At 40.6% G+C, this 21,989-nt stretch overlaps 1 protein-coding gene across 2 annotated transcripts; it reads left to right on the top strand.

The window, feature by feature from the left end:
* Nucleotides 1-435: 435 nt before the first annotated feature.
* vars2 (valyl-tRNA synthetase 2, mitochondrial) lies at nucleotides 436-20,125 on the top strand. 2 transcript variants are annotated; one of them, XM_080442030.1, is made up of 30 exons: nucleotides 436-708; nucleotides 1,392-1,578; nucleotides 1,994-2,075; nucleotides 2,767-2,867; nucleotides 3,036-3,157; nucleotides 3,297-3,363; nucleotides 3,519-3,616; nucleotides 3,702-3,783; nucleotides 4,580-4,699; nucleotides 5,532-5,640; nucleotides 5,928-6,016; nucleotides 6,140-6,230; nucleotides 6,399-6,526; nucleotides 7,199-7,302; nucleotides 8,575-8,656; nucleotides 8,785-8,861; nucleotides 10,042-10,129; nucleotides 11,308-11,401; nucleotides 11,638-11,708; nucleotides 12,250-12,375; nucleotides 12,856-12,960; nucleotides 13,805-13,873; nucleotides 14,000-14,078; nucleotides 14,475-14,605; nucleotides 15,538-15,690; nucleotides 16,222-16,479; nucleotides 16,709-16,820; nucleotides 18,081-18,271; nucleotides 19,453-19,602; nucleotides 19,834-20,125. In XM_080442030.1, exons 2-30 carry the CDS (start codon nucleotides 1,393-1,395, stop codon nucleotides 19,906-19,908), a joined length of 3,240 nt encoding a protein of 1,079 aa, XP_080298156.1. In that variant the 5' UTR covers nucleotides 436-708; nucleotide 1,392; the 3' UTR covers nucleotides 19,909-20,125. The 2 variants fall into 2 exon arrangements, with proteins under 2 accessions (XP_080298156.1, XP_080298157.1); XM_080442031.1 differs by having other exon boundaries at nucleotides 1,369-1,578.
* The last annotated feature ends 1,864 nt before the right edge of the window (nucleotides 20,126-21,989 follow it).

The raw sequence follows: 21,989 nt of genomic DNA, 5'->3' as shown, positions 1-21,989 counted from the left end.
TGGACAACTTCCTGTCACATCCAGCGTTGCCAGATTGTGCGGGACAAGTAAGCAATCAGGTCTAGGAAAATAAGCCCAAAAGAAGCAACTTAGGCCACGCATGAGCACTTTTGAACCTATAATATGCATCAGCTATTTAAAAAAAAAAAAGTGGAATATATATAATTTAAAAAAAAAAGTTTAAACATTCTAACAACACAAATAGGCTACATATTAATCCGGGTGGTCCATGATGACATATATTTGAGAACCACTGGTTTAAATAATAATATTTTGTTGTTGAAACAAGGCTAAATAAGCAACTACACTTTAGAAACAAGCCCACAAAAACCCACAACCCGCAATATTTACAAGCGACTTTACAGAAAAACAAGCCCAAAGTCGCTTATAATAAGCGGACATGGCAACGCTGGGTCACATCCGTTAGTCCGTCAATCAAAGCATACCGTCCATAAACTGCAGATCCATAATATTAGACATCCCCGATGAATATGATGGCAACTAGAAGATAGTTGACGGTGTCATCAGCGTAACATATACGGACCATACAATGATTTTAGAACATCTAACTTAAATGTCATGTATAACGTGTGAAAGATATTATTTAAATGTTTTTCTTGGCTCAGCCTTTCAGGAGGTTTTATAATGGAAAGGTCGTAGCCAGCATGTCTGCCCACAGGATAATAATATATTGAAAGTAACGGCACAGTAAGTTGAAACATTACTCATCATCAATGTGGCTGTACGTGTTCATCACTGTATTTCTTCATGCATAAAGAATCAGCTTCATTTCATGAAGGCATGATGCTGTTTTGTTATTTTGAATTGCAGTGGTGTAAAGTAACTAAGTACATTTACTCAAGTACTGTACTTGTGTACAATTTCGAGGTATTTTTTTTACTTTACTGGAGTATTTCCAATTTTCAGTACTTTTACTTCTACTCCACTACATCTCAGAGAAAAACATTACACTTTTACTCCACTACACATTTTCGAAAACCTTAGTTACTAGTCACTTTGTAGATTATTATTAATATTACAAAACATACGTCATTAACCACATCAGCCCTACGTACATACATTTCGGCTATTTGAAAATAGCAGATCTACAAGCTCGCAATGTGTTGTGATGCGATGCATTGTGAGCTTGTAGATCTGCTGTTTTCAAAATAATGTTCTACATTTGAGAACTTGTGAGATGGGACATTCTGCATAATGAGTACTTTCTACTTTTGGTACTTTAAGTACATTTTGAATTCCAGAGTTTTTTTTTTTACAGAGTATTTCTACATTGCAGTATTGATACTTTTACCTAAGTAAACAATGTGAGTACCTTTTCCACCACTGTTGAATTGCAACCTAACTCAGCTCCTTGGTCTCCTGGTGTTGAGGATGTGGAGGACCATTTGTCGCCTCTCTGTGAGCTCCACAGAGAGGAGAACATCATGGAGGGTTTGGTCGTACAGACCGTGTTCCTCTCCCTCCTCATCTCAACCACACCAGCCTCTTCGGACTCAGGCGGAGAAGCTGAAACGGAGACGAGAGAAAGAGATGGCCATATTAACAAATAAACACAATGTAAGTTTTACCATCATGGGATCACTCTGTACATTTTGGGGCTGGAGATAGTTCTTTTGGGGGAGAAAAATTATAAATTTGCACTGCTGTTTTCATACGTTGAGCTAATATAAGCAGTGGTGTAAAGTAACTAAGTACATTTACTTAAGTACTGTACTTTTATTATTATTATTATATTATAAAACATACATTCACCACTTCAGCCCTATTTTATACCTAGGCTATTTGAAAATAGCCGATCTACAAGCTCACAACGCGTCGCGACAGGTTGTGAGCTTGTAGATCTGCTATTTTCAAACATTTTAGTACTTTTACTTTTGGTACTTTAAGTACATTTTGATACCAATACTTTTGTAAACATTTTTAGTACTTTTTCCACCACTGAATATAAGATTTAGGTTGGTCTGCTTTACAGAGTGCTGAAGATCACGTAAAGGAATGGAGCGAGAAAGAGAGGCTTGCATACACTGTTTCAACAGCTCCTGGGGCAAAGAAAGGTAATACCACTTGCACTTATTTGTAAATTATTTTCCAGATTGTGGACACTATATGTATGTTTTTTTTTTACCACTTAAAACCTAAATACTTTGTTGGCCAGGGCCCCCCAGGGGTCTATACTACTAGGCCCTGTCCTTTTCCCCTCTACACCAAATCTCTTGTAGCTTGTAGATCTGCTATTATCACAGAATGCTCACCCAGAATAGCACAGGGTTAGTTCTGGCTGGACATAATAGTCAAGTCTTTGCCTCACCCACTTGGCGTCAACTGATTCCTGTCAAGTCCTCCACTGATGCTCAGCTGTCAGTCTGTGATTGGCCATTCAAAATATGGAGTTCTCTTTATAACTGATTCAACTGCCACAGCATACGCATGCCCACCCACTAGCTCTCGCTAAACCCACCTCCACTCCAGCTCCATCTTTTTTATGCTCGTATGTACGTACTTACCAATGTCATTGTTGCTACTGCTATGTTCTGTAGTACCCGGGGGTCTTTGCTTGAAGCTCTCCCTGCCTGTGACATTCCATGAATGTGCATGGAAGGGCTGGGAGATCCCAGAACAGAGCCATACTGCCAAACATAATGCATGCTTGCAAATTGCAATTAAATTACTATGTGTTAATATGCAATTAAAATGTTTATTTTGATGAAAGTGGTCCTGACAGAAGTATCTGTGTATCTCTGGTAGACACAACGGTGCCCTTCCCTTCATCCTACAGTCCAGAGTATGTGGAGTCCAGCTGGTATCAGTGGTGGGAGAAAGAGGGATTCTTCAGCCCAGAAATTCATGTAAGAAACGAGAGCATTTCCCTTGAATACTGTGATTTCATAATGAGCTTTCACTGCGATGGTTTTATAACAGTGTTGATACCACAGTTTTCTTTCTGTCTTCAATAAATGTAATTGCAAATTACCATAGTGTGGTGTTGTAATATGTAGACCTTTGAACATCTTTAGGACAAACAAGCACATGCCGTGGATCAATCCTTCACCCTGTGTATCCCTCCACCAAATGTTACTGGTTCTCTGCATCTTGGCCATGCCCTGACGGTAGCTATAGAAGACGCCTTGGTTCGATGGTAACTGCAGTTTACATATGTAATCTCTTGGCTTGTGATGAATGCGTGGGTGAAATATGAAACATGTGGTCCAGAACTGACTGAGATCATGCAAACTCTTTAACAAAAAGATGGGTAATTGACTATTTTACTCTGTTAGGAGGAGAATGCAAGGTTACAGAGTGCTCTGGGTACCTGGTTGTGACCATGCAGGAATCGCTACACAGGTACTGAGTCTATTCTTCACACTGACCTAGCTTTCAATCATATAATAGAAATACTTAATAAACCAATGTTTGTCTACTGAGATTTCAGTGATAAAATGTGGCATGGCAAGAATATGTGTGTTAATGGCCTTATTTGTCTTTTGTGTTTCTATCAGACCGTGGTAGAAAGGAGATTGCTCAGGGAACAAGGGAAGCGGAGACGAGATCTCAGCAGGGATGACTTTTTACAGGAGGTGTGGAAATGGAAGAATGAGTGAGTACAGTACGCTTTCTTCACACCCCTTGTTCTGTGTCATACAGTCTGTGGTAGGGATACTCTCTTATGCGTGTGTTTACAGTAAAGGAGATGAGATCTATTACCAGCTCAGGAAGCTTGGTTCTTCTCTGGACTGGAGCAGAGCCTGCTTCACTATGGACTCAGTAAGTCAGCAGTCGTATACAACACTAGTAGAAACATGTTTTTATTCTAATTATGTTAAAAGTAGAAAAGAGCTAATAGAAATGTATGGTTTGAAATAAATCTATAATATCGCAAGGAACTCACTTGAGGTGGAAATGTTATTACTGTAAACGATGGAAAAGCTTTTGTAAAAATGCCATTTTTCTTGCTGTCACCTTGCAATGTGAAAGTATTTTTTAGGTAGTCCATTTACTCAAATAAGTCCAACTGAGGGAAATGTATATTATTATAATTATTTATTTATGCATAATATTTGCATGACATTTGGATGGAACTATAACTATCGATAGATGGTGTTTTGGTGTGTTGTAGGATTTCAGCGGTTCTCTGACTAGGGCCTGCAACTATCTTGTTAGTGATTATTCTATCAGTTAGTTTTTTGATTAATTGAATAATCAAGAAGCTCTTTTTTTTATTTTCTTTTTTTCCTTTGAAAATTATTTTATACGTCAACAAATCAATGCGTCGATTTATAATCGACTAAATTGATTACGGTAGTCAGATTAACCACTTAAGACCTATTTTAGATTTTGTCATACAACGGTGTCACACAAAAATAGCGAAAATAGCTGATGTGAAAGCTCGTTGTGAGCTTGTAGATCCACTATTTTCACTATTTTTGAAAATTGATTATTTTATTAAAATCTGTTGTTTGTTATAATCGATTAAATCAATTAGTTTGATAAACTGTTGCACCCCTAGCTGTGCCTAATGGAAGTGGTGTGGTGGTGATGGTGTTGTTTTGGTGTGTTTCAGGGATTCAGCAGGGCTGTGACTGAGGCCTTTGTGAGGCTCTGTGACTCCGGCCTGATCTACCGCTCAGAGGGGCTGGTCAACTGGAGCTGTGCTCTTGAGTCTGCCATCTCTGACATAGAGGTGTCACATTTTTATCTTCCATTAGTTTGTGTATGGCTCTTATGCAGGGCCTTAGGCTATTTTTTGCAACTAAAGAGGTTTGGCTGTCTTAGTTTGTTGTTCATCTTGAATATTTAAAATACATTTATAAAGATTAAACAGAATCTTATGCATGAATCTTGTGCATTTTTGCTCTGTCTAGTCTACTTTGCTGTAGTGAGGTATTCCTCATGTCATTGTTCATCATCTCATAGCTTGTGAGTTTGAGCAGCTAATGCAGTGTATATCAACCCTGGCAAACGTCCCAATTTTGGGCCGGGGCTACTGCTGAGGTGTGCCGCGCCGTTTGAAGGAGGTTTGTTTTGTTTTTTTTGTTTTTTTCAACAATAATAATAATCAGGCATGCAAACAGCCCCGAGGTGAAAAGGGTGACAACATGCTGTTTTTTTTCGGGTCAGGTGTCACACTATTGCCCTATTTGGATTCAAAACGGCTAGTGGAAGCTGAAAAGCTACAAGTTTGCATGTCTGAATAATGCAAAAACAGAAATATTTGTTTGCATTTGCTTTTTTTCTCCCCCATATATTTTCATGATAAAAAAGTGCGTATCGTATCGAAGTCGTATCGAAGTTGTGTGCCCAATATCGTATCGTATCGTTTCGTGAAATGTGAAAATCGGCACACCCCTAGTGTGTGTATATAGATATACCGTATATATATATATAATTATATATACCGTATATCTAGGTGTGCCCTGGGATTTTTTGGCTATGCCAGGTGTGCCTTGGCACAAAAAAGGTTGATAGACACTGAGCTAATGAATGTCATTTTAAAGCTGCCATTTTGATCTTAGGTTGAGTCAAAGGAGCTCTCTGGGAGGACTATGCTGTCTGTTCCTGGTTATGAGAAGAAGGTCGAATTTGGATCGATGGTGACCTTTGTGTACCCTATAGAGGGCGGTGGTGAGTCATCCTATCTGGCCTATATGATTTGATCCATTCTGTTGCAGGTGGAAACCTTGTATTTACAAAACCGTTACTTTTCATGAAATGAAAAAAAGGCCCTGTGTTCCAATGGTAAAGTAATACCTTTTCATTGGTTAAATATTCATTAAACGCACAGACAACCACTTTCACTTTCAAGTTTTTTTTCAAAATAGCACAACGCGTTACATCGCAATGCTGTAGATCGGCTAATTCTGCTTAGTTTCCCTGTTTTTCGAAGGTGTTAACCTGGTGTTTGTTGTCAGGTGGAGAGGTGGCAGTGTCAACCACCCGTCCTGAGACCATGCTGGGAGATGTGGCCATCGCTGTGCATCCAGATGATCCTCGATACCAGGCTTGTACAAATGACAACATCGCTCGCATTCATGTTTTTGGACACACTGAGAAGATCAAGCTCACATGTTGCGCTTGGAATCACATGTCCTATTATTTATTTTCTCCTGCCATTTTTTTCTAGGATATTCATGGCAAGCAGTGTAGACACCCTTTCATCGACAGATTCATACCTATTATCACAGATCCAGTAGTGAATATGGAGCTTGGGACAGGTAACTAAAGGAGCTATTTTAACATATCACTGCATACGTATGAACAATGAAGTAATGATGATCATTTTAAAGAAATGAATGAATATTCTTTACATGGTTAAAAACGTTTATATATCTAGCTGTTAAGCCTATGTCCTTTTATTGTTTTTGCTCGGTGTATGGTCACAGGGGCAGTAAAGGTTACTCCAGCACATGACCACACTGACTTCCTGCTCTCCCAGAGGCACTCGCTACCACGTCTTACTGTGATTGGAGGAGATGGGACAATGACCCCTCTTTGTGGCCAGTGGTTGGAGGTGCATGCTGTAATCCAAAATATGTTACCATTGTCTCTGATCTGACAGACGTTTACTTAGGAAAATGATCAGCTGTGACAAAGACAAATTATTATTGCAATATACATTCTTTTTTTAAATGTACTATATCAGTACTATGTGCGCACTCATTTCACAATGCAAAGCCAAATTCTATACACTAACTAAATATATTTTAACCACTTTCAACCTTTAGATTATATATATTTAGTATTATTTCATAATAACATTTTTATGTAACATAGTTATAGCTTGCAGCTTGTTTGACACTCTTAGTATAGATTATGTTTAGGCATGGGTTTGGTGTAGTTTAATTACTTAATTTTAGCAACATTAAAGTAAATTTAGACGTGTTTGGTGTGGTTAGCATAAGGATCTGGGAATTTGCTATATCAGTACTTTGTGCGCATTCATTGCTGATGGCTTATTGTGACTTGAGCAGTATGTCCTTGTCTGTCATTGATTTCTGTATTATGTGATTTTGTACAGCACTTTGGTCAGCGACAGATGTTTTTAAATGTGCTTTATGACAAAATTTGGCTCGACTTGAAGGGCGTTAAGAGCGTCTGATGGCTTAATAGGGTTTTTTACCAATGTTGTCCAATGGTTGAATATCCACTGGCATTATTCATAAATGTGTTCTCTTTTTTTCAGGGGTTGAAGCGCTTTGATGCCAGAGAACGAGTCCTGAATGCCCTTGTAGAGAAAAAGTTATTCAGGGGAAAGCAGGATCATGCCATGTCTTTACCTGTCTGCAGGTATGGCAGAGTGTCATTTTGCTTACATGTGCTAATATAAAATTGTTGTATTTTTTTTTAAAGCATTTTGTTTATTTAAGCACTTATGAGTGACAATGTCATATTATAATTGTGCAGTAGAAAAAACATGGCAACGGCAAGGAACACAACACAAACATTCTGCTTGGTTTATATTTGACATAATAGCCTCACCCTTCAGAGCAGAATAAAAATAAATAAATACAAATAAGTAAATATAATCTTAATCGATATCTAATCAAATCTTATTCGGGGACAACTGGGAAGGTCATTTTCTCTGCATAGGAAAAGAAAGTCCGCCACAACTGTAAAAATTTCTCCGAAGAGCCTTTCAATGTATATTTGTCAAGCTGTAAATTATTGAAAGGTCAAGGTCACTGTGACCTCACATCCATGGGACCGCCTGAAGGGAATTTCATTACAACTGGCACAAACGTCCAGCTGGACTCCTGAATGATTTGATTAGATTCTGGTGGTCAAAGGTGATCTCACAAAACACCTTTTAGGCCATAACTCAAGAATTCATATGCTAATTATATCCAAAAGGTCAACTTCGGTGTAACATAATGTTTTGCAGAAACACTTTTCTGGCCATAATTTAACACCATAACTCAGGAACAGAAGGGTGGCGATTGTATGTATACATCTTCTGCTTTGCTGGGAATTTGTAGCTTCTTTACACCCCGTCTTGTTAAGTACTACACGTGTGTACACAGCGTGTCCTCATGGTTACATGCTGCAGGAAATGGGCTTCCAGCTGCTCTGTGGTGCCAGGTTGCATCATGGGTAATGTAGTAATCATTAGCTGGTCCATGGACACCAGTTAAGGTGACTGCACCTTCCCCTGAAGGGAAATTCAAGAAGACAAACACTCTGAATGGAGTTTTTTCCCCTGGAAATTTTGCAGGGAAATGTAGTACAATTTCATGTATAGCATAATTCACTGAGGAAGCTCTCAAGTGACGTTTCCAACTATGTCACAAGAAATGTGATCTTGTTCCGAATTTCAGCTGACAATAGACCTGGTCTTGGTGTCCCCAATATCAGCTGACAATTGCCATGTTCTTTGTTATACAGTATTTCGCTTCTCTGTCCCTTCCTGATACTTGACAATAGTGGCTACACCCACTAAATCCCCATAAAGCTCTTTGTCTTTTATTTTCTAATAACCTTCTTTCCTTTCTGCCTTCCTTCCTTCCTCCCTCCCTCCCTCCATCCATCCATCCATCCATCCTTCCCTCGACCCTCTTTCAGTCGTTCGGGGGACATCGTTGAGCCTCTGTTGAAGAAGCAGTGGTTTGTGCGCTGTGATCAAATGGCTAAACGGGCCATCCAGGTAATTGGAGTTGATTATTGTGACGTTGTGCTTTCTAGGTCAGCCTTTATCCATGTATCCATTGAAGTTGTGAATGATGTGGATTGTGGACTCGATACCATGCACAACTCTCTCTTTCTCTGCCTCAGGCAGTGGAGGACGACCATTTGGAGATCATCCCCCACTTCTACACGAAAACATGGAAGAACTGGCTGTCTAACATCAGGTACCCTTATATGCTTCACACGATTCTCAAAGAAATACACTGGATCCTCTGTGACAGGGGTTCCCAAACTTTATCATGATAAGGACCCCCAAAAAGCCATAACCTCTGGCTGCAGCCCCGATATTGCGAAATGGCTTAAAAGAAAACTGTACAAGCTCACAATTGTGACGTGTTGTGACTTGTGAGCTTACAGCGTTCTGCAGTCAGTAATGAGAGAGTTAGGCAGTAAAGGTTGTGTATAGCCATCCAAATGAGATGCAAATGAACAATGTTTACATAGAAAAAGCCTGTCCTCAACATAAATGGTTGTATTTAATGAGGATAGTCCAAGGCCAACTGCCAAAGCGAGTTCCGTTTATAACCGATGCTGCTGCTCAAAAGCTCTTGAACTTATTTTGAGAGTGCGAATTTTGATGAGACTGAGTTAGTTGCAGAACAATACAATGGCTAAAGATATCTTTCACTCTGAAAATCTGATATTTAAAGCTGCAATATGTACGTTTTATCTCCTACCTGGGTTCTAACCCAGTTCTCCCACGTGGGAGACCAAACATCTACCGCTCATTCAAGAGGCAATCCTCGCTTATTCAGGAGAGATATTGGGCTTATGAGCTTCAGGCAGTACTACTAGTCAACTCAGTAGTGTCCCACCCGACACCACGATCTAGATTTCTCAATGAAAGAGTAGGGAGTCCACCTCCAACCACTACAGAATGCAGATATGCCAGTTCTATTGTATTAACAAAACATGCTAATATTTTATTAATTAAATATGAAATAAGTTCCGGATTGCAAGCTCACAACACGTGTTGTGATGTTTTTTGAGCTTGTAGATGTGCTATATTTGCTATTGTTGAAAATCTTTGGAAATGTTTTGACATGTTTGCCTATAATCACATGCCCAATGTAGGGACGCCAGGTTGAACGTGGTTAAGCGATAATCCGTGTGTTATAGTGTGAGAGGAAAAAAACAGTGATGTCATGTGTCTTGTGTCCTCATCCCAGCTTGACTGACGTCAGTACTGAGTGACACTGACAGGCTCTGGGATTTGGGACAGCAGCCATCTATCGTTATCGGTGTCCCTTTTTTTTTGCCTGGTATCAAGATGAGATAAAAGACTCGTTGTTATGACTTATGGGATGTCAACAATGCATCTCTGTTTGTTTTGCCCCTTCTCAGCGATTGGTGCATTTCCAGGCAGCTTTGGTGGGGCCATCAGATTCCTGCTTATCGAGTGACGCTTCCCAATTCTCCTAACACCCAAGAGGTCAGGCTTGTGTATATCAAGAATGTTTAATCGATCCACAAATGGACAGTTAGCTTTGTAAACTTTCAAAACACAGAAACCATTCGTTCATCTTGAATAAAAATGAGACTGAAGGAAGGAAACCTACAGTATGAGGAATTTTCCTTGTCAAACCTCACCAAGTCGTTGCATTGTAATAGACAGACAGACAGACAGACAGACAGACAGACAGACAGACAGACAGACAAACAAGTAGCAACAAAATAGTATTCACACCCTTAGGTTACCCAAAACTATATCTAGGTAAAATATAACAAATAATATGAAACTATTAACTCTTACCCTGCCAGAGTTTTTTCAAAAAGTCTGTAGCCTCTGCCAGGGTTTTGACCGATTTTGGTACCTTTTCGCATAGCCACAGAATATATTTCTCCAGTATGATTGATCCCAGATAATTTCTAATCACAGATGAGATTCAGGTGTGGTTTCACAAATGTCAACGAGGTCAATTTGACCTTGTTGTCATGTGTTGTTTGATGTTTGAAAATAGCTCAAAACCAGTAGTTTCAAACCAAAAAACATTGTGAATTGTTTGTCCGTTTCAATTTTAACATTGAAGTGGATGGAGCAGCAAATCTTTGGGAATTGTTATCTCGTTATTCGTTTGGAATATCGAAAAGGTGTCAATCTTAAATAATTAGAGAATCTTTTTAGAAAAAATTTTTTTTTGAAAAAAGTTTTTTTTTTTTTTTTTTTCAAAGACGTTTTTTAACGTCTTTGGCAGGCAATAGCTGAAGGCCCAAAGACGTTAATAAACGTCTTTGGCAGTTATAGAGTTAAAAGAGCTTGTATATATGTTACTGTACATTTCTGTATTGAAATGCCTCTGTCTTGAAAGAGAACATGTTCTGTGAGCGCTGGTTCAGTCGTCCACTGTCATTACAATGGCATAACCACACGGTCTCTGTTGTGTGTTCTCCCTGGCAGGAGCTGTGGGTGTGATAACCCACTCTGTGTCTGTTTTGTGTCGTCCCTGGTAGGAGCTGTGGGTGTGATAACCCACACTGTGTCTGTTTTGTGCTGTCCCTGGTAGGAGCTGTGGGTGTGATAACCCACTCTGTGTCTGTTTTGTGTTGTCGCTGGTAGGGGCTGTGGGTGTGATAACCCACTCTGTGTCTATTTTGTGTTGCCCCTGGTAGGAGCTGTGGGTGTGGGGCCGGAGCGAGGAGGAGGCCAGGCAGAGAGCTGCTGCGAAATATGGAGTACCGGCCGACTCTGTGACCTTGACTCAGGGTGGGTCCTCATCTGAACCTGTCACCACTAACTGCTTATTTTACAATTGATTATGTTTAATAATGTTTCATATAAGTAGGTAGGTAGGAGTAAGGTTTACGATATGTCTGAAATTTTTCATAACATATGCTTTGCTCTTTTTTTTTCTTTTTTTTTACTAATACATTTATAAGCTTGATTACATTAATGAACATTGACATTAATGTTGCATCTCGTTATGTTATGTCTCCTCACAGACTCTGATGTGTTGGACACATGGTTCTCATCCGGCCTTTTCCCCTTTGCCATGCTGGGCTGGCCACAGCAGGTACTGGACTTTCTCCATGTTGTAATTTCATCTGCTGAAGAGCCCACCCTACATAGAGTGTCTCTTCGTCTGTGGTGGACAGTAACAAAGTAGATTGTGTATTTTACTTTAGTATTTGTATTTTTGGATACTTCACTCTACTACATTACGAACATTGTACTTTTGACTCCACTACATTTCTTGGATGGGGAAAAGTACAAGCCCTATTTCAAATGTGGTGGAAAATAGCAGATCTATATGTTTGTAGATCTGCTATTTGCACTATTACTGATATTTGTTTTGAAAATGTCTTGAAAATCGTTTTTGGAAAATTACAGAATTGTAATACAGCAATGCAGAGAAGATATACTTTGCAATTTATACTTTTGAATACTTGTTATTTTTTAAAAGCAACTTCTCCAGTACTTTAACTCAAGTACAGAGCAACTTTCACTTGTTGAGTAATATTTGACCAGGAGTATCTATTCTTTGACTCAAGTACTGACGTTGAGTATGTTGTCCACCACTGCTCTTTGTATAACTACACTTTGATTTCCCATAGACTAGCGACCTACAGAAGTACTACCCTAACTCCGTTTTGGAGACAGGAAGTGACCTCATTTTCTTCTGGGTGGCACGGATGGTTATGCTGGGCACAGAGCTGACTGGCCAGTTGCCCTTTAAACAGGTACATTTGTTTCATCATACATACTTCATACAAGCTTTAGGACTGCCTGCACACACTGTTATTTTCAATTCATTTCTCGTTTATAGTCTATATACAATATGTGGCAACGTGTTGTGAGGTTGTAGATCGGCTATTTTCGGCAAACGACACGTCGGACGTACGTACAATGAAGTATCAATCAGGAAATTGCATTTCAAACCACCTAAGAAAGGGATTTAAATCTTATTCACAAAATTGAGTTTCCTTGTTTTATTTGTATGTTTTTTCTGTACAGTCTTGATTAAACAATCTGATTCCAATCTGGATTGGCAACAAAAAAAACAGCTTTGGGCTGCCAGTGTGAACATAGCCTTAATGACAAATTCAAATCACTGAAGCAGCACATGAAACACGGACATGGTCAGATCACACGCGCTGAATCGTAAACTTTCCCTGTCATCTGTGTCTGTGTCTCTCTCTTGACCTCTTTATCTTTCTCAGGTGCTCCTCCATTCTCTGGTGAGAGATAAACATGGAAGAAAAATGAGCAAATCTCTCGGGAATGTCATTGACCCTTTAGACATCATCTCTGGCATCTCTCTGGAGGTACGTGGCCTGTGGGCTCATCCTTTTTATGACTCACATTTATTTATCACATTGAAGGGCCGAGCCACTAAATCCTCTTGTACCGCTGGAAGGAGACTACTGCCACCGAATTGATCAGCTTGTTCTGGCTGGTGGCCTCACGTTAAGGCTGATTTATGCTTCGTTGCACAACACTTTGGCTCAACAGAAATGACATATCTTCAGATAGGGCCCTACGAAACTACAGGCTACACACACACAAACAGATTGTTTGAGACTTACTATCCTTCATGTCACTGCTGTCGGGCAGAAACATTGTATCTCCATATTTCAACTTTTGATGTGTTTTTTTCGCTGTTGTAAATTAATGCCCTACTTCGTCGAGCAAGAGGGTTGCACAAAAGTAGCTAAAATAGCCGATCTACAAGCTCAACATGCAGCGCAATGCGTTTTGAACTTGTTGATCTGTTTGGTCTGTTTTTAAAAACAAATTTGAAAGTGAGAACTGAGAATGGTTAAGTCTGTCTGTGGGTTCTATAAATATTTAACCAATGAAAAGTATTAACAATAGCTTGTAACTACATTGGATCCATTGGAACACAGGTTCTTTTCTCCATCTCCTGAAAAGTGACGGTTTTCGACATACAAGGTTTCCACCCGACAGCAACAATATCTTTGTTCTAGGATAGAACAGGCGGAAAGCATGCATCAGTGCCTTGAACTTTACAGCAAATCTAACACAAAAGCTCTCGGGGAAACGCCGCGTTTGATGCCCTCATCCTCTGTGATTCACCCCCCGCTCGAGGAGAAGATAAATACCACCTGGTCATAAAACGTGTCTGCTTATGTTCCTGTCTCGGCCCAGAGTCTTCAAGAGAAAGTCAGACGGGGAAACATTGACCCAGGGGAGACCGCAGTTGCCATGGAAGCGCAGGTTAGCCCCTTGCTTTCCGCTGCTATCTCTCTCTGTCCCATCAGTAATTTGTGGCGGTTCTGCCTGACTGAGTGTACTCAATTACATCTACTCCCATCTCTCTCTGCCTCATCTCCCTGTTGACAGAGGAAAGACTTCCCTAAGGGGATACCAGAGTGTGGGACAGATGCCCTGCGCTTTGCCCTATGCTCTCACAAGGCACAGGGTGAGTGACTCTAACCCAGTGGTTCTCAACCTTTTCTTTATTTCAAGGACCCCCAGTTTGTTATGCATTAGGCCCATGACTACGAGAGTGTGCAAATGGATCCATTTGGTTCCATTTGCACAGACCTGTAAGGGTCTATTTGGTTCCTCACTATCAATCATTTAGCTAGAAACCTCTCAAGGACCCCTGGAGGTCCCTGGACTCTAACCGTATTCACTTTATCTCACGGAGACGCCAGAATGTAATTTAATTTAATTTCAAATCACTTTATAACACCGGCAGTTGCAAAAAATATATATATATCAGCTACGTTATCTGCTTGGAACAGTGCCATATTATTGTTAATCGTGCGTGGGACTGTTGGTGGGTTATTTTATCTGTCTGACTCATCACCAGGAGAGGACATCAGTCTGTCTGTGTCCCAGGTGCTGAGCTCCAGGCACTTCTGCAATAAGATGTGGCAGACAGTGAGATTCACACTGGGAGTGTTGGCTAACAACGGGACAGAGCTGACAGCACTGGCAGAGGTAATGGGGTCTGAACAAAGACACTGTGTTATTTCCTCGAAAAGGTATACACAAAATGTCATGATGCATCTTTGACGAATAAGCTTCTTCTTCCGCTTGCTGTTGTACAACAGGGGGTATTTCAGGCAGCTTGCATGTTCAGAATTTAATACCCAGCAGAGTTTATGCAAAAACAAATAGGATACACACTGTGCACTAAACACTGTATCGTGCATAAATACAGTAAATGCTAATATATTGACATTCACTATATTCACAGTAAACTAAATTAATACAGGATTTCCCTCTGGATTAACGTACAATATTAACCATAATGCCTTAATTATTCAGTACTTTGTTAATTAAATTAACTCTCAAATTAAAATGTCTCTTGATTGATATTAAGTAGTGGTTCCCAGCCTTTTCTGGCTCAGGGCCTACTTGAAAATCTTGAAAGCATTCGTGGCCCACCCATCTGACCACTTAGCATGCCAGCCTATGGGCTGCTGTATTAAGTGGTCAGATGGGTGGCTGCATGCATTTTCAGAGCGTGCTTATTTTAATGATCAGTCAATCGATTGGCTTGTGCTTGTAACAATGGAACCAGCCTTAGTATACTTTAAGTTCTTATTTATTGGTATCACTATGAAAAAATGTTTCAAGGTTAGATTTCCCAAAACCATCTTAGTGCTCAGATAATCTTGGTTCCATTTTCCATTGGAATGAGAAATCCTTTCTTTGAATAAAGCATTTGTAGAACATGATTTCAAGAGAAAACACAATGCAATATTTTTTGGTAATATTGATGTTATATTATCATGAAATCGTAGTGTTTGCCAATTATTTGGGGGGGGGGGCAATTGCAATACCCTCGCCACCCACAAGTGGGCTCCGACCACAGGTTGGGAATGGCTGACATAAAGTATTTACTGTACCCTTTCACTTGCTTTCAGACGTCTCCTCTGAGCAGCATGGACCGGTGGGTGTGTTCCAGACTCTATAGCACTGTCCGTCAGTGTGAGCAAGGCTTCGAGGCGTATGAGCTCCATACAGTCACGTCCGCTGTCTATTCTTTCTGGGTGCACAATCTCTGCGATGTTTACTTGGTGAGAGGAACTGCTGCTGCAGAACACGGCTTTGTAAAGGCTGACTTATACTTTGTTGCGTGTCAAAAACAGCCGATCTACAAGCTCACAAGTTTGTGAGCTTGTAGATCTGCTGTTTTTGACAGAAATTCATAAAGGCCGCAAACGTGGAGGACATTTTATGTGTGTTTTTTTTCTCTACCAAGGTTTAGTAGTCTTTCTGTGTGGAAGTGTCTGAGGAAGTAATGAGAGGTCATCTGGGAACCGGAAGGTTCCTGGCTCGATCTCTGGTACTGCACATCACAACGTGTCCTTGAGCAAGACACCGGACCCCAGACTGCTCCCAGTGAGAAGGGTGGTGCATGGCTGCTTCTGCCCTGTATGTGTGAAGTGTGAATGTGAGGCATGCTTCATGAAGCACTTTGGGTAAAACAAATGCAGTTTATTTACAATCTTGTACCCCCCTCGTCTCTCTCTCTCTCTCTCTCTCTCTCTCTGTGTCTCTGTCTCTGTCTCTCTCTGTCTCTCTCTCTGTGCATATTTGTGTTGTAGGAGTGCATAAAGCCGGTGCTGAATCAGCAGGACTCCGGGGCAGCAAGCCAGATGTGTACAGGGCACAGCGAGCATGAGAGGCAGGTGGCCAGGAGCGTTCTCTATCACTGTTTGTCCGTGTCTTTGGCCCTGCTCTCGCCGTTCATGCCCTTCCTCACCGAGGAGCTTTGGCAGAGGCTTCACCCGTTCATAAACAAGGCTGACGACAACGCCAAGGACAGCTTGTGTTTGCAGCCTTACCCAACGTCCTCTCAACTGGTAGGAGATCGTAAAGTTTATTTACTTTAGAAATAAAGACGTTTGAATACAATGTCCAGATATGAGTAAGGTTTATAGTTTTGGCTATGTTTATATCATCATCACCGTGATTGTTATTAGTAATGTGAGTCCTGGGATTATTATTTTAATTTTTCAAAAAAATTTGCTTTCCCCTCCCTTCCTCCATTCCTTTGTCTGATTCTGTTTTTCAACCGTTCCATCGTTCCAGGCACACTGGCACTTCCCTGAAGAGGAAACAGATTTTACCCTCATACAGGAAGTGGTCAGAGTCGCCAGGTCCCTGCGAGCCCAGTGTGGCATGACCAAAGAAAAGCCTGATAGTAAGTTTGTCATTGCTAAGGTAGCTGGGTCCTTTGAAAACTACAGGGGTAATGGTACACAGCTGTATAAGGAAAAGGGTCAAACTCATAAAGGTCTGTTTACTGAGTTTAACTATTCAATATGCCATAACACAAAACGTTTGCCATCCGGCCTTCATCAGCGTGTGCCCTACAGCCGAAAACGTTTTGTGTTATCGCATTTTCAATAGCGAGACTAAGTAGACTTTTCTCAGCGCTACCCTTTTTCTTACACTAATGTTTGTAGACCACTAGGACAATGAGTCAGTTAGAGCGCAGTCGAATACCTACAAACGCTAATGGTACACTATGAAATCCTCTGATTTTAAATTTGTTTCCATTTGTACACTCTTCAGAATTAAATGAACACTAAGGCATTTACTGTGTAATAGAAATGTATTGTTGATTTATACAGAAAAGTAAACATTTTTGGATGTCCTTGCAAATGTTAAATTAGTATTTAGACTGCAGACCTAGACACACGGTTGATTGTGCATTTTTGGTAGGATAGAGCACCCTGTAGCTATTATCACAAGTAAGACGCGCGAACGCGGTAAGCGAACGCAAAAAAAGAAAAAAAAGAATGAAAAAAAATATTTAAAAAAAAGTAACCAATAAAAAAAAATATTTTTTTAAAAAAAAAAATCTGCGTTAAAAGGAGCATCTTAGAAAAATACAAATTCCCAAAAAAAAAACTTGGAATGTTTTTGAACAATTCAACAAAGTGTTTGAAGTGCCTGTTTCACCCACTTCCGGGGGGCGGAGCCAAAATCCGAGCCCGATGTATTTGTTCGTAGACCCCCACTTAGGGGGGGTAGAAAAAGTTTGGGAGCGATTCGGGCACTTTTCATTTAACATGGGGTTTCAATGGGGAGTTTTTAGGAGCCTTCTCCGGGGCGTGGCTTCCGGGGGAAGGGGCGGGCTTAAACGCAACCTTGACAGGTGTGTTCAGTTTTCAAAGACCTTTCATTTGATGTATGGTACGTCTAAATTGGACATTTACTTATCTCAGAGGAGCTGCACACAGGCAGTGCACACAGAGACACAGAGATACAGAGACACAACCCGAGCAGGGTTACATAGTAAGCTCCACTTGGTCGGAGGCGCGGCTTCGCCGCGCCTCCTCCCGCGTTCGCAATAAAGAGTTAAGCACACTTCTTTTTCATATATTTCAGGTTTTACATAATACATTCAGACATGAAAAGCTCATTGTTATTCTTATTTCTTTGCTCTGTGCCTCAGTGTGGATAGTCTGTTCCCCCAGCCAAGCACAGACACTCCGTCACTTTGGCTCAGCTGTTCAGACCTTAAGTCGGACCTCCAACCTCCACCTCCACTGTCCACAGGAAGCTGACGGCTCCACATCTCCTCCCACTAAAGGAAGCATAGTCGGTGTGGTGGACCACTCATGTCAGCTACACCTTGACGTTCAGGTAACGCTCACAAGCTCCTCCCTCTATTTGTTGTTGGTGGGGTATTTGTCCTCCGTATTATTGACCCATCCTTACTATTGGGACAATTGGGACACTGGTGACTGAGCAATTGTAACAGTTACTCCACTATGATAATTAGAGATGACACATTGCTAATATTAATAAGTACACATTAACACCATTGTATAGACATACTGCTAGACCTATTTGATCGTGCAGTGGATATGTTTTCCCCGCAAATGTAGAACAATTACTATTGCCTCAATGCAAAGTAACTTGAAAGTAGGTCAGTGCACAGTAGTGATGAGCGGGCCGACCCGTAACCCGCGGGTCAGCCGCTCTCACATGCAAAAAAAAAAAAAAAAAACAATTTTGAACAACATGCTTGTTTATTTAGCCCATGACAATGTTGTGCTACTGTAGACATTTAAAGCGACTTTGGGTACTTAAAAGAGCGCTATATAATATATATATATATATTCCCACCGCGGGTCGCGGGGCGGGTTGAGCCATAGATTTATATATGGGTTCGCGGGGCGGGTTGAGGCGGGTTGGGTTCCGTGGCGGGTTGGGGCGGGGCGGGTCATGAAAAAACCCGACCCGCACATCACTAGTGCACAGCTGTATGGGCATTTTACCACATAGAGAAGTAGCCAATGGGTCTGGCACAAACTAACTCCAACTGTTTATGTTCTTATCAAATGGATAATTAGAAGGTCATCCAAGAAGGTCATCAGTGTGTGATGACGGCAGTGTGCGGGCGTATTTTTTATTATTATTGATGTGCACTTGTTTGCCTACGCACGTGTATACTGTAGGTTTCTGTTGTATATGGTTGAAACCTTGGGTAGGGGGGTTATACCTCCAAACTAAAATGTTGCTCCTCCATGTTTGATCAAAGTTAGGCACCCTTGTATTAGGAGCAGTGGATACTATTAATACAGCACCCAGGGAGCAGTTAGGGGTTAAGTGTCTTGCTCAGGGTCCAGGCCAGGGACACTTCAACACATACATAGTTTGGGCGAGCTGGGGGTTGAACTCACTGATTGTGTTGTACAATGCTCTCTGTGATTGGCTGGAATTTTATCTTAGACTTGAGAGAGATGGGAGATTGATAATCAGTACAACAACAATGTGAGTTAAATGTTTTTGTCTGTACTGTACTGTATGTCTTCCACTAGACGGTAATGAATGTAGACAAACACATCCTTCGGCTGTCCCAGCGCAAAGAGAGGCTCCTTCCCAAGCTGGAGGAATCCCTCTCTCGAACCCGAGTCCCAAGATACTTGGAGAATGTCCCAGAGCGTGTGAGGCAGGACACAGATAACAAGGTGAACAAAGGGGACTGGCTGGGGGCGGCGTATGGGGATCAACTCCCCAAGGCCTTATTAACAAGGATGTGATAATTATCCTCACATACTTGCAACAATCACAACAAACAAAACACAGGTTGTGTAGCAGCGAGTTTATTAACACTGAAGTTTTTAAGTTGTTTAAATTGCTAGATAAATTGATACATAAAACCCGGTATATTTGCTCATTCTAAACTTGTGCCTTTTCAGATCGCAGCTTTGGAGCAGGAGTTGAAGTCCATTGAGGACCAGCTGATGGCACTGCAGCGACTCAGACAGCAGTAATATAGAAACAGACATTCACTGGGTTTCACTAGATGACATCAGAGCTGAAACTGATGAAGAGATTGGACCGCAAAGTGAACAAGACAATGGAACTTTTTGACTTCATGGTCACGGGATGAAGGTTTTTTCATAGCCAGTGAAATGTTTGAATACAGTGATGGAGAAGTCATGCCAATAATTCCAGATATTTAAAGCTATTTAAAAGTCATAAACAGTTTCTGAGTAGTTTTTTTTTAAATCATTTCTTATGTTACATCATGCACGCTTCATGTGCAAGTTAAATGCTTGAAGTGAGCCATGTGATAAATTACTGATATAAATTTGGTTTTCAGCAAGAGCCGAAGTTGCTTGAAAATTGCAATTATAACGAATATCTTAAAGAACAGCGGTTCTCAAAGGGGGGGTTCCAGAAGGTTCCCATCAAAATACAGTTCATACTAAGCTACAATCTGTAGATTTTATGACCGTTGTCTCTCCCTCCCGATGGGGAGCGGTAATTGAAAAATGTACATTCTACAGTAAAGATGGCGGTGCATCTAGTGTTCAATCGGGTGCGCCGTCTGCTTCAAATAACTTAATTGACATTGTCAACCAGTAAAGGTCCTACTGAGGGTAGGGAGACCACCTCAAACCACTGCAAATGTGCTAATTATATTGTATTAACATTACCATTATAGGGGTCTGGTCTATTACATATCAATTTGGGGGTCCTTGACATGAAAATGTTAAAGAAGACATTGTTGCCGTATGTGACTGGATGCCTCTAGTCTACACCATGAAGTTTGACACCAGAAATGATGTGTGCTAAAAGAAATCACATGAAAGTGGGAAATGAACGTGATCTGTAATATGACCATATTACTATGGTAATATGATTTATTATTACCTAATATTTATGCCAGCCATCACAGGTATGTGTGCCTTATTGGCAGGTGTAGCCTACCTTTCAACACATTAATATGATGTATGCTGTATATGGCTGTGTGCAGCTGTTTTGGTAATTTAGTTGTACAGTTTAGTTTTCCACTCCCTCCTGTTGTGACTGACAGGCGGTGTGACTGAGTTCTTGTTGTCCTAGTCTAGTCTTTGTCTATGTTTTTCTCTCGTCTCCTTTTCTCTTTCTTCGGACTGGCCCCGGGCCAGTGTAATAACTGGATGGGGTGCGCACTACAAATCCTGAACCTACCGTAGTATGCATGGCTCTGTGGAGCAGTGTTTGTAGTTACTGTAGTCAGTCAGTGGTGGAAAGTAACTTAAGTACATTTACTCAAGTACTGTACTTGAGTACAATGTTCAAGTATTTTTTACTTTACTGGAGTATTTCCAATTTTCAGTACTTTTACTTCTACTCAACTGCATCTCAGAGGCAAATATTGTACTTGTACTCAGCTACAACTATTTGAAAACTGAGTTCCTCTGTAGATTTTGATTATTATTACAAAACATATATTACCCACTTCTTCAGCCCTATATACATTTCGGCCATTTGATTGATTGATTGATTGATTGATTGATGTAGTTTATTTAGTAAGACATGAGAATAGTACATGACAGTACATAACAGTACATGGAAGTACAAATTCACAATACAAGGTCTACTAAACTGGAACTCTCATTAAGCACTAAGCTTGTTTAAGATGAGAACCCCATGCACACAAATCATGATGAAATATAAGAGGCAGGCAGATATACACACTACTATACAGAATGTCATACAGTCAGCTTTCAGGTTACTGGTATGAAGAGAGAAAAATATATATATATTTATATACAAAAGAGGAAAATGAAGGAGGGGGGGGTAGGTAGCAGGGGCCATTTTCGAATTGCAGCCTCCTGAAGGTGATAATAGCCGATCTAGTACAATTAAGCTCACTGTGATTTATTTTTAAATTATTGATTTTTATGACAACAGCTGAAGTCATTGTCATGTCTTTCTGTCTATCAGTCCCTCCTGGTACACCACTTTCTCGCTGAGGAAGGCTTGACGCCAAAACTATTAATTAAAAAGTACCAGAACTTAAGGGTAACGGAATATGTCTACATTGCAGTATTGATACTTTAACTTAAGTAAAAAAATGTGA

Source organism: Gymnoscopelus braueri, assembly GCF_963280865.1.
Source record: "Gymnoscopelus braueri genome assembly, chromosome: 11".
In the NCBI taxonomy this organism is placed as follows: Eukaryota; Metazoa; Chordata; class Actinopteri; order Myctophiformes; family Myctophidae; genus Gymnoscopelus; species Gymnoscopelus braueri.
Note: the sequence above shows the minus strand (reverse complement) of the source record. Positions and strands in the feature narration are given on the sequence as shown.